Source organism: Macaca fascicularis, chromosome 8 (assembly GCF_037993035.2).
Source record: "Macaca fascicularis isolate 582-1 chromosome 8, T2T-MFA8v1.1".
In the NCBI taxonomy this organism is placed as follows: Eukaryota; Metazoa; Chordata; class Mammalia; order Primates; family Cercopithecidae; genus Macaca; species Macaca fascicularis.
Window position 1 is genome coordinate 61,233,424 of NC_088382.1, and position 12,979 is coordinate 61,246,402.

At 40.6% G+C, this 12,979-nt stretch overlaps 1 protein-coding gene across 3 annotated transcripts in view; it reads right to left on the bottom strand.

Annotated features, from left to right (window-relative positions):
• Window positions 1-1,509: 1,509 nt before the first annotated feature.
• The window catches only part of PXDNL (peroxidasin like), a 507,521-nt gene continuing 496,051 nt past the window's right edge, over window positions 1,510-12,979 (bottom strand). For all 3 annotated transcript variants that reach the window (XM_065519201.1, XM_045398234.2, XM_045398235.2), the window contains 2 exons: window positions 2,707-2,820; window positions 1,510-1,954 (listed from right to left, as the gene is read on the bottom strand). In XM_065519201.1, the coding sequence (XP_065375273.1) occupies window positions 1,856-1,954; window positions 2,707-2,820 (213 nt within the window). In that variant the 3' untranslated portion in view covers window positions 1,510-1,855. The remainder of the gene's footprint in view (window positions 1,955-2,706; window positions 2,821-12,979) is intronic.

The following is a 12,979-nucleotide window of genomic DNA, read 5'->3' on the forward strand; positions in this document are numbered from 1 at the left end:
AGCTTACTGTGACTGTTTCTGAGGAACGCATTACACTTACATTCAGAAGATTTAGCTGCATTTCACCATGTTGGGTCTTAAAAGGCCACCAAATGTCAAGCATCTGAGATTTGTTAGGTTTTATCTTTTAAAACTTAGTATAATAAAAAATTGTTTTGGATTTTTAAAGGCCATGAAATATAAAACTGTTATGGCATATTAGGATTTATCCTTTTAAACTTTTTTAGTAAAAATTAATTTGGATCTTGGGAATCACTAACACATTTAAAAACAAATATACTACAAACTCCAGAAACATCTTTCCTCACTCACGATAAAAAGAGCTACCAGAATATTTTCTCTAAAACTAATACTGCATTTTACAAAAGAACTCTAAATATTGGGAAACGATGCCTATTTTTAAAAGTTTATTTTGTAATTGAAAAACAGTAGCGCTGTCTCTTTGAGGCCCTCTCTTGGCAGCACACTACATGAAATATTTCCTCAAAGGGTTTGGCTGTCATGGTTGCTTATGCTTATAATTCCAGTGCTTTGGGAGGCTGAGGAGGGACGATTGCTTGAAGCCAGAAGTTTGAGATCAGCCTGGGGAACACAGTGAAACCCTATTTCTACAAAATTTAAAAAAAAAATTAGCTGGACATGGTGGCATGCACCTGTCGCGCCGCCCACTCAAGAGGCTGAGATGAGACTATTGCTTGAGCCCAGGAGGTGGAGGCTGCAGTGAGCTGTGATGGCACCACTGCACTGCACTCTAGCCTGGGTGACAGAGTGAGACCTTGTCTCAAAAAAAAAAAAGCCTTGGCACAAAGTATTCTTTAAAAAGATCTATCAACCCCACATATGAGTACATATTTTTATATCAGATTTTAAAGGCTCTGATCTAATATGAAGTGAAAATCACCTAAATTACTTAATACTCAATTCTGAGTATAAATACACTTGTCTATGGGGTTCTGTGTCAAATGCTGTAAGAGAGTGCCCAAATTAGAAGAACCCTACAGCAACACCTTTTGTAAAAGTCAGAAACACTTTCAAGTCTGCTTATAGTAAATTCAGATTGCTCCTGAATTTCAGGCTTGGCTCTATTTCAATTTTGACATCTCAGGAATGGTAACAATGACAAGTAAGAGGAAGGCAGACATTGAGCAATTCTGCTTTAGTCTCTTTCTTTCAGAGAGTTTGCATTTTTCAGCCACATGCAGAACTAACAAGTTCCCTAAAATAATGATATTCCTTTACTGACTTTTTCCTTATGTCCCAGGACTTAAGAGACTAATGAAGGTTAAGATAAATGCCTTCCCAGCAAAATCTGACAATTGTCTAGGTTGTAGATCTGAGAGAGGGGGGTCAGTGGGGAGAACAGCATCACAACATTGTCATGAAAGTATCATAGACCCTTCCAGATGTTTTCGTAAGTGTGAAACTCATTATTTCAAAATTCCTGCAGATTATGAAACCTGGAGACCTCTCTAAATTCCAAAATTAGAGATTTTCCACAATACTCGTATATTTTTTAAATATTCCATGGTATTCTTTTTATTTCCAGATGCGGTATATAAAACTGACAGCTTACAGTAAGAAATATTTCTTATGATAAAATATTTCCTATGCACTTTATTGCTTTTAGTTTTGAATTATTTCAAGATGTGTTAGAAAATGAACAAAATAAAAGATCTTCAGTATATGTAAGATTAAATGAAGTAAGTTGCTTAAGTCAGTGGTTTCCATATCAATGATGTGACTACAAGTTAAAAGTGCCAAAGTCCTAAGTGTCTCTTCCTGAGAAATTTCCCATTCAGGGCTCAAGAGCACAACACTTTTATTAGCGTTTCTCTGGGGAATCAGTTGGCATTCCTCAGTCTCTGCAAACTGGACAGCAGGTTCCTTTTACCAATTCAGGACTGGGACAGGGAGCCGGCGGACAAATCTCCACCACACAGGTGACCTGGCCACTCTGAAAGGCAACATGCACATATCACCTCCATGTTTTTTATAGTCAAAGTACTTAAAAGACAAATAAATATTTCTTATAATACATAATCTAATAAGCTGACTGTCTCCATACAAAAAAAATTGTTCATAGCATAAGCTCATTTTTGCATGGTTTCTATTCAATCTTTCTTTCCACACATTTGCAGCGCGAAGAGCAAGGCTGCCCTCTAAAATGTTACCTACCATATCGTACCATATGGTAGGATTAGCTGAGGAAGTTCATACATTTCTAGATGGCTGGAAAGAATCAGCTCTGTTCAAAAAGCAAACTAAATAACAAATATAGAGCATGTTTTTTTGTTTTGGTGGACACCATGACAACACTTTTTTATTTTTCCGTAAAATTGGGTAGTTTACCAAGTGCCCACAGTGTTTATAGTGAGCCTGACTGCAGAATAATGAGATGAACTCAAGTCCCAGGCTGGCTCAGTTTACTTGTTGACATAAACTTCCTTAGCCTCAGCTCCTTTGTCCATCAGTGAACATGGAAAAAGCTCGTTGTCTCTGGCAAGTGCTCATAAGATTGTGGCTATACTTTTTTATCAGTAAGCAAAAACCTCAAAATTTTACACCAGTACCTTGATCTTAAAAATATACCTAGAATCTATTGATATAAAGTTTTTTTTTTCTCCTTTTGAATTTTTCAATTATGCTTCAAGTGGCTGGCTAGGAGAAGTGAAATGGGGGGAGCTGGAGGGGAAAAGCAGCACAAACCTCACAGACGCAGTGAGTGCAGTCTTCTTTCATCCAGCGCTCCTCAGCCTTCCTTGGAACTCCTTTAACATCTGTACACCCTGCCTGCCTCAGGCGTGCCTCCAGCTTGTTTATCTGAAAGAGGAGGCAAAGGAAAGAAGAGTGGGAATTGAAGCGGATAGCAACAAAGCCAATCAATAACGTGGTTTGATGAAATGCTCTATTCTGTAAGCACACACCTAGAAGGCAAAAGAAACTTCAAAGCCTACATGATTTTTCTTAATATTTTCCCCCAGAACTTAATGAGCTTGATTCATCCAGTATCCAAACTAATAAACAGTTCTGTAGGTGTTAAAAAATATTGAACATGGACCTAGAGTCTGAAAGAGTTAATTTCTAAAGGAAGGGGAATTAAAATCAAATGAATAAAATTACATATTTGGAAAATCTTCTCAATAAGCATAAATGTAAATTCAACTAATAAGTATTTTTATTATTTGTCACCCAAGTTGTTGTAAAATAATATGTATTTAACAGATATTTATTAAGTTTCAAAGATGAAAGCAAGCAAACCAGGGTCTCTCTGGCTTTACAATTTGGTAGAAAGGCCAATAAATCACGGCTATAAGCCATTAGATAATGAAGGTCTTTAGGAATCCCAAGGAGAGCAGAAGGGAAGTTGATATGGTTTGGCTTTATGTCTCTACCCAATCTCATGTTGAATTGTAATTCCAAATGTTGGGGGAGGGACCTGGTGGGAGGTGATTGGATCTTGGGGCTGGATTTCCCTTATGCTCTTCTCATGATAGTGAGTTCTCAGGAGATCTGATGGTTTCATAGTGTTTGGCAGTTCCTCCCCCATTTGCTCTCTCTCTCCTGCTGCCATGTGAAGAAGGTGCTTGCTTCCCCTTTCCCTTCCACCATGATTGTAAGCTTCCTGAGGCCTCCCAGTCATGCTTCCTGTGGAACTGTAAGTCAGTTAAACCTACTGTCTTCATAAATTGCCCAGTATCAGGTAGTTCTTTATAGCAGTGTCAGAATGAACTAATAAAGAAGCCACACTCAGTTCTGCCTCAGGCAATGAGGGGAGACCTGATTTTATGGACTGAACTGTGTTCCCCCAAAATTCATAAGTTGAAGCCCTAATCCTCCATGTGACTATATTTGGGCATAGGGCCTCTAAGGATGTAATGAAGATTAAATGAGGTCATGGGAGTGGGGCTCCAACCCAATAGCACTGGTGTCTTTGTAAAAAGAGGAAGAGACTCCAGGTGTGCTCACACAGCGAAGGCCATGTGAGGACACAGGGAGAAGGTGGCCATCAGCAAGCCAAAGAATAAGGACTTGGAAGAAACCATCCCTGATGACACTTTGATGGTGGACTTTCAGCCTCCAGAACTGTGAAAAAATAAACTGTTTAAGTTACCCATTCTCTTGTATTCTGTTATTGTGTTGAGCAGACTAATATATGTTATATGGAGAAAAGCATTTGAGCTGTAAAAGATGACCATGTCTTTCAGGAGAACAAGCAGGGAAAAGGCATTTCAGGCAAATGGAAAAAATATATATATGTTAAAGCATGGGCACCACAAATAGATCAGTATTTCAGAAATGTACATTTTTCTCCCCTCCTTCATTGGGGACATCCACAGAGAACATGTTAGTGGGAACTGAGGTGGGATGAGTGGGCAGCAAAGAAAATTAGGACCCTAAAAGTCACATAAATTAATTAAGCGCAGTCTCCAGGCAATGGGAAATAACATCACAACGATCACTCCAGTGGCAACATGAAGGATCATTGGTAAGAAACTAGCAACGAGACCAATATGGGCTCCACTGAGGAAGGAGGCAGTGAGACTAAAAGAGCCATGTAGCAGGTAGAGGACATTGGCTAGATGTGGGTTTAAGAAGAAGAGAAGAACCCAAAAAATCACGATGAACTCAGGCTTCATGTAGAAAGCAAAAAGTCTTGATGTGAAAGAATTTTGATTCTATAAATTCTTTTCACCACTTGTGCATTGAAGTAGGACAGGAGGGTTGGCTCTTGGAAGATAATTTAGCATGAGTGCCTACACTTGGGCAGTGGCATCCACCCATTCATTACTCAACAGATATATTCAGTACCTGATATGTACCAGTTAATACACTAATAAACTAGCAGGACTTGATCCTTGACTTTAGTTGAGTTGCGAGAATGGAGAGGATAAGACAAATATTACAATGCAGGCTTGAATGGCAAGGCTTCACAATAACCAGATGTGAACCAAATAATCCATTGCTCGAGTGGGGTCATGGGTTTGAAGTATGGAAATCACAAAAAATCTCTGAAGATATTAATGAATATGTCCTAGCAGACTAGGACACATAGAAAACTTTTATTTCCAAAAACACCGGGAAAATGCATATCTATTATAAACTTTAGGCACTTAGGACAGTAAAACTCTTTCAAACTTAAATAAAATGACAAATTAATAAATTATTTAAGGGAAATAGTTTTGCTTTTTTTGTTTTGATTTGTTTTTTGAGAGAGTCTCACTCTGTCATCCAGGCTGGAGTGCCGTGGCATCATCATGGCTCACTGTATCCTCAACCTCCTGGGCTCAAGTGATCATCCCTCCTCAGCCTCCCAGGTAGCTGGAACCACTGGTGTATGCCACCACATCCAGCTAGTTTTTTGTTGTTGCTGTTGTTTTGTAAAGATGGTGTCTTGCTATGTTACCCAGGCTGATCCTGAACTCCTGGACTCAAGCAATCCTTCTGTCTTGGCTTCCCAAAGTGCTGAGATTACAGGCTTAAACCACCACACCCTGCTCTAAGAAGGGAAATAAATAGGGTTTTTTGTTGTTGTTGTTGTTTTTGTTTTTGTTTTTGAGACAGAGTCTAGCTCTGTCACCCAGACTGGAGGGCAGTGGCGAGATCTCGGCTCACTGCAAGCTCCACCTCCTGGGTTCATGCCAATTCTCCTGCCTCAGCCTCTCAAATAGCTGGGACTACAGGTACCCGCCACCATGCCTGGCTAAATTTTTGTGTTTTTAGTAGAGACAGGATTTCACCATCTTAGCCAGAATGGTCTCGATCTCTTGACCTTGTGATCCGCCCACCTCAACCTCCCAAAGTGCTGGGATTACAGGCATGAGCCACTGCGCCCGGTCAGGAAATAAATACTTTAAGAATCTTGTATGTACCAGGACAGAGTGCGGTGGCTCACACTTGTAATTCCAGCACTTTGGGAGGCCAATGCTGGTGGATCACTTGAGGTCAGAAGTTCAAGACGGTCAGCATGGTGAAACCCCATCTCTACTAAATATACAAAAAATTAGCTGGGCGTAGTTGGGGGCACCTGTAATCTCAGCTACTTGGGAGACTGAGGCAGGATAATCAGTTGAACCCAGGGGGCAGAAGTTGCAGTGAGCCAAGATCATGCCATTGCACCCTGGCCTGGGCGGCAAGAGCCAAAACTTCATCTCAAAAAATAAAAATAAAAATAAAAAATTTAAAAATGATCTTGTATGGAAGGTAAGTATAAGAAATACAGTGTATGGGAGTTTTGTTCTAGGCTTTACTACAAAGCCTTGATAATAAAAGGATGTAACTTTCCTTTTCCTATCACCCCATGTATTCATTGTTAGTATACAGAAATGCCATTAATTTTTTATATGTTTATCTTGGGTTTATGTTGTATCATCTAACCTTGTTCAACTCATTTATTCATTTTAGGAGTATTTTTGTAGATTCCTTGAGATTTTTCTATGTAGGTATCTGTATAACCTGAAAATAGTTTAATTTCTTCCTTTTCAATCTATAGGTCTTTTCCTTTTCTTGACTTATTGCACTGGCAAGGACTTCCAGCATTAGGTTGGATAAGAGTGGTGAGAATGGATATCCTTGCCTTGTTTGCAATGCCTTGCAATTTTATGGGTAAAGCATTCAAACATTCACCATTCAGCATGTAAATGGCAGGGTGATGTTTCCCTTTTGCTGCTTTCAAAATGTTTTCCTTTTTGATTTTAAAAGTGTGACTATGATGTGTCTTGGTGTGCATTTCTTTGGAATTGTCCTGACTTTCTCTCTTCTTTCTATCCAAGACTTGAATAACACAAATGTTGGATGTTTTATTAAAATCCCACAGGCTTCTTAGGCTCTGCTCATCTTGTTTTTGTCTATGCTGTCTCTGTTGTTGAGAATGTATAATTGCTAGTCTTCTATCTTTCAGTTCACTGATTCTTTCCCCTCTGATCTATATTTTGAGTCCATCTATTAATCTTTTTTATTTCTGTTATTATAGTTTTCAGTTCTAAAATCTCCATCTGGTTTCTCTTTGGGCCTTGTATTATTTTGATGAGATTTTTCATCCATTTTTCATTTGTTTACAGTGTGTTTGAAATTGCTCATTGAAGCATTTTTTATGATTGCTTTATTTATTTGTTTATTTATTTTGAGACATAGTCTCACTCTGTCGCCCATGCTGGAGTGCAATGGCATGATCTCGGCTCACTGCAGCCTCCTGCCTCAGCCTCCTGAGTACCTGGGATTACAGGCATGCGCCACCACACCTGGCTAATTTTTGTATTTTTAGTAGAGACAGGGTTTCAGCATGTTGGTCAGGCTGGTCTCAAACTCCTGACCATGTGATCCACCCACCTCAGCCTCCCAAAGTGCTGGGATTACAGGTGTGAGCCACTGCACCCAGCCTATGACTGCTTTAAAATCTTTTTCAGATAACTGCAATACCTCTATCACTTCAGTGTTGATTGCCTTTTTTCATTCCATTTGGGATCTTCCTAGTTCTTGGTATGGTGAATAATTTCCTATTGAAACCTGGAGGCTTTGGATCTTACTGAAGCCTTCTATTTCAGGTATTTTCCTCTGAAACTGCTGTGGCTTGGGAAGAGGGGTCCCACATCATTACTGCCATGTGGGAATAGAAGTCCAGGTTCCCTCCCTGGCCTCCGTTGACACACAAAGGGGTTCTTTTCATTACTTTTGGGAGGAATTGGGGTTCTGGCTCCCTGTCAGCCCACCTCATAACCCTCCTGGATGGGAGGTGTAGTATTCTGTGAATCCTCCCCACACGGCCTCCATGCATCTCAGGATGGAGAAGGGCAGGGCAGCCTTATCACCCCCTGAAAAATGGAGAGCACTGGAGCCTCCCCTAGGCCTTCTCTGCAACCACCCCAGTGAAGAGGGAGGGGAGCTTCATTCCCGCTGAGTGAGGACGCAAGCCCAGCCTCCCCTTGTGACCTCAAGCTTTTGAGTGCAACCATCTGGCAGGACGATTCCCTAATTTCCTACTTGGCTTTCTCAGACAGCAGTCTCAAGGGGTCCTTAGGTGCCTCAGTATAGCCTGGGGAGAGTGAAAGCCACCTCCTCACTTGGGCTTTGCTGGTCTTGCTGGAGGTGGGGGCCACAGTTTCTTCTGTGCTGTTTGGCTGGGGAAGAATGGTTATTGTCTAAAAGTTACCTGTATTGCTAGGCCTCCACTGTTTTGGCCTGTTGTCTAGAGGGACTCAGGTTTTGCTGGGCCTTTTTCTGTGTCTGTTGATATGCTCAGGTTGGTTGCTGGCTTCTTCAGCTTGAAGCCTGAGCTACATGAGGAAAAAGTGCCCAGGAAAGAGCATCACATTGCTCCTGGAGTCCAAGGTCCCTGATCAGTCTGCTTTCTTGCTCTTCACCATTCTGAGTCATCTAATGTTTGTTTTAAACGTGATATCCAGGGGTTGTAGCTGTCTATACTATAATCAAGAGGCGTCTGGGTGCAGTGGCTCATGCCTGTAGTCCCAGCACTTTGGGAGGCTGAGGCAGGTGGGTCACTTGAGGTAAGGATTTCAAGACCAGCCTGGCCAACATGGTGAAACCCCGTCTCTGCTAAAAATACAAAAGTTAGCCAAGCATGGTGGTGAGCGCCTGTAATCCAAGCTACTTGGGAGACTGAAGCACGAGAATTGCTTGAACCTGGGAAGCAGAGGTTGCAGTGAGCTGAGATCGCACCACTGCACCCTAGTCTGGGCGAGAGAGTGAGACTCAGTCTCAGAAAAGAAGTAAAAATAAAAGAAAAATAAGCAGGAGGCAAAAATATATCTACTCTGCCTTCCCAGAAATAGAATTCTCATTAGACACTATTTCATATAACATTTTTACTTAATTTATTCAAACTATTGCAGTTGTAGATTTCCTAAGGATATGTAATCAAAAGTGTAGCCTCCTCAGCCTCACCGCATTCCCCAAAAGGCAGCTGCTGTGTCAAAGTATATAATACTGACAATGATTGTGTCATTGTTGCCCTGCATTCCAGAAGCATCCTTATCTGCATGGTTCCTGCTTGGGGTTGAGCTGCATCACTCCCCAAATTCAAATCTTGAGGATCTAACCCTCTGTACCTCAGAATGTGACGTTTTTTTGGAAATAGGAGTATTGCAGATGTAATTAGTTATAATAAAGTCATGTTAGAGTAGAGTGAGCCCCTACTTCAATGTGACTGATGCTCTCATAAACAAAGGAAATCTGAACACAGATTGGCACACAGGGATAATCCCATGTGAACATAAAGACAGAGAAATACAAGCCAAAAAACATCACATTCTGAGGTACTGTCTAGTGAGACTTCTATTGCCTATCTCCTTCTGCAACAGGAAGGTGTACTCCAGATAAAGATGTTCCTTCCTCTGGGTTGGAGGACTGACAAACTGTGGAGGATAGACACAGCTGAATCCCAAAGAGCATGCAACATGAGTGAGAAACAATCCTCCTTGTTGCCGTAAACTGAGATTTGGGTTGTTACTGGAGTGTAACTTAGCAAAACCTGTCTAATTCATGGCTTAATCTAGACCATGCTGCTGTATAAAATGCAAGTGAAAGAAAAAAACTCTCACCATAACAACAAGAATTACCAAGTTATTTTCTTCAGTAATGGCCCTGATACAATGATGTAAGTGTCTTTTCACTGGGAGCTGTACAGAAACAGTTATGGGAAATTTAGAAGGGGTTTCTTATTAACCAGTTCATGTTTCTGAAAACCTTTTGTATGCAAAATTAAAAGGGGTAATGGAAAATACTGCAGAATTGTAACTACATAAGCTTGAACTATAAAGTCAAGGGCACTCCAAGATTCAATGTTGTAAAGTTCAATACTTTTGCTCGGTGTACTTAAGATGCATCTCCAGATGTTTTATGCAAGAGCATAGCCCATAAACCTGAAGAGCCAAGCTCCTACAAGATACCAGGACTTTTAAATGGGCAAAGAAACCTCTCTGGGTTGAGAAATATGAGTAAAACATAAAGCAACTCCAGTGTTAGTTCCAGCATGTAGCAAGCTTGTAAATCATCACTCCCATCTTCACGACAAGAAAAATTGGACACACTGAAAATCAATAAATTTCTTAAAGAGCTAAGGTTGCAGGGCAAACCACTAAGGTGAAATCTGAAGAGACAGGAGGATAACAAGAGAGGCAGCAATCAAGATCTACTTACCTGGAACAGACTGACTGAGCATTGAGCCATACTGGTGGGAACACCCTGATGGTTAGTTTTATAAGTCAGCTTGGAGAGTGCTTTTGGATGAGATTAACATTTAAACTGGTGAATTCTGGGTAGACCTCATCATCGAATCCGCAAACATGTCATATACCAACGCCTGAGCCCTATCTATCACTCTCATTGCCACTTCCCTAACAAGCGCCTACAGTGCTCGAACTATTCTCCTCATCCTAACAGGACAACCTCGCTTCCCAACCTTAGTCAACATTAACGAAAACACCCCCACCCTATTAAACCCAATCAAAAGTCTCACAATCAGCAGCCTACTCGCAGGATTCCTCATTACTAACAGCATCTCTCCCACCTTACCTCCCCATCTAACAATATCATCTCACCTAAAACTCTCGGCCCTGTACATAACCGCTCTAGGCTTCCTAGTAGCCTTGGACCTTACTCTTATAGCCAATAAGCTTAAAATGGATATCCCATCATACATATTTAAATTCTCTAACATACTAGGATATTTTCCCATTACAATTCATAGCACAGCTCCCTACCAAAACCTACTTATAAGTCAAAACCTAGCTTCCCTTTTACTAGACTCAATCTGACTAGAAAAATCTATACCTAAAACAATCTCACATACCCACATTATCACCTCCATCCTCACAACCACTCAAAAGGGTATAATCAAATTCCATTTTCTCTCTTTCCTTATCCCTCTCACTCTAGTCTTATTTCTAATAACGTAACCTATTACCCTGAGCAATCTCAATCACAATATATACACCAACAAACAATGTTCAACCAATAACTACCACAAATCAATGCCCATAGTCATACAAAGCACCCGCACCAATAGAATCCTCCCGAATTAACCCCGGCCCTTCTCCCTCAAAAATCACTCAACTCCCTATATTGTTAAAATTAACCACCACCACTAACCCATCAAAATCTAAAACCCATAAAACCAACCCTACCTCCATCGCTAATCCTACTAAAAGACTCCCCAGAACCTCAAATCCTGAGCCCCATGCCTCAGGATACTCTTCAATAGCCATTGCCGTAATATAACCAACAACAACCATTATGCCTCCCAAATAAATTAAAAATATCATTAAATCCACATAAGCTCCTCCATAATTTAAAATAATAACACCTTGGAATCAACCCAAATGTCCATCAGTGACAGATTGGATTAAGAAAATGTGGCACATATACACCATGGAATACTATGCAGCCATAAAAAAGGATGAGTTTGAGTCCTTTGTAGGGACATGGATGCAGCTGGAATCCATCATTCTTAGCAAACTATCACAAGAACAGAAAACCAAACACCGCATGTTCTCACTCATAGGTGGGAACTGAACAATGAGATCACTCGGACTCAGGAAGGGGAACATCACACACCGGGGCCTATCATGGGGAGGGGGGAGGGGGGAGGGATTGCACTGGGAGTTATACCTGATGTAAATGACGAGTTGATGGGTGCAGCACAGCAACATGGCACAAGTATACATATGTAACAAACCTGCACGTTATGCACATGTACCCTCCAACTTAAAGTATAATAATAATAAATAAATTAAAAATAAAAATAAAAATAAAAATAAAATAAAATAATAACACAACCAACCACACCACTAACAATCAATGCTAAACCCCTATAAATAGGAGAAGGCTTGGAAGAAAACCCCACAAATCCCATAACCAACAGTACACTTAATAAGAATAAAATATATGTCATTGTTTCCACACGGGCTCTAACCATGACTAATGATATGAAAAACCATCGTTATATTTCAACTACAAAAACACCAATGACCCCAACACACAAACCCAACCCACTCATAAAAATAATCAACCACTCCCTCATTGACTTACCCACCCCATCTAATATCTCCATATGATGAAACTTTGGCTCACTCCTTGCAACCTGTCTAACCCTACAAATCATCACAGGCTTATTCCTAGCAATACACTACTCACCAGATATTTTCTCCGCCTTCTCTTCAGTCGCACACATCACTCGAGATGTAAACTATGGCTGAACCCTTTGCTATCTCCACGCTAACGGTGCCTCTATGTTCTTTATCTGCCTCTTTCTACATATTGGCCGAGGCCTATATTATAGCTCATTCCTCCTTCTAGAAACCTGAAATATTGGCATTATACTGCTACTTATAACTATAGCAACAGCCTTCAGAGGCTACGTACTCCCATGAGGCCAAATATCATTCTGGAGTGCCACAGTAATCACAAATCTTCTATCAGCCATCCCATATATCAGAACTAACCTTGTCCAATGAGTCTGAGGTGGATATTCAATTGACAATCCCACCCTCACACGGTTCTTCACCCTTCACTTCATCCTACCCTTTATTATTACAGCCCTTACAATTCTACATCTACTATTTCTACACGAAACAGGATCAAACAACCCCTCCAGAATTTCCTCTCACTCCAACAAAATTACCTTTCACCCCTATTATACAATCAAAGATATCCTAGGCTTAATCCTTCTCCTTCTCGCCCTAATAATACTAGTATTATTTTCACCCGACCTTTTAAGTGACCCAGACAACTATACTTCAGCTAACCCCCTAAACACCCCCCCGCATGTTAAACCAGAATGATACTTCCTATTCGCATATGCAATTCTATGATCTATCCCTAATAAATTAGGAGGAGTGCTAGCACTCCTCCTATCAATCCTCATTTTAGCACTTATCCCCATACTCCATAAATCCAAACAACAAAGTAAAATATTCCGCCCACATAGCCAATTCCTATAGTGACCCCTAATTATAATTCTACTAAC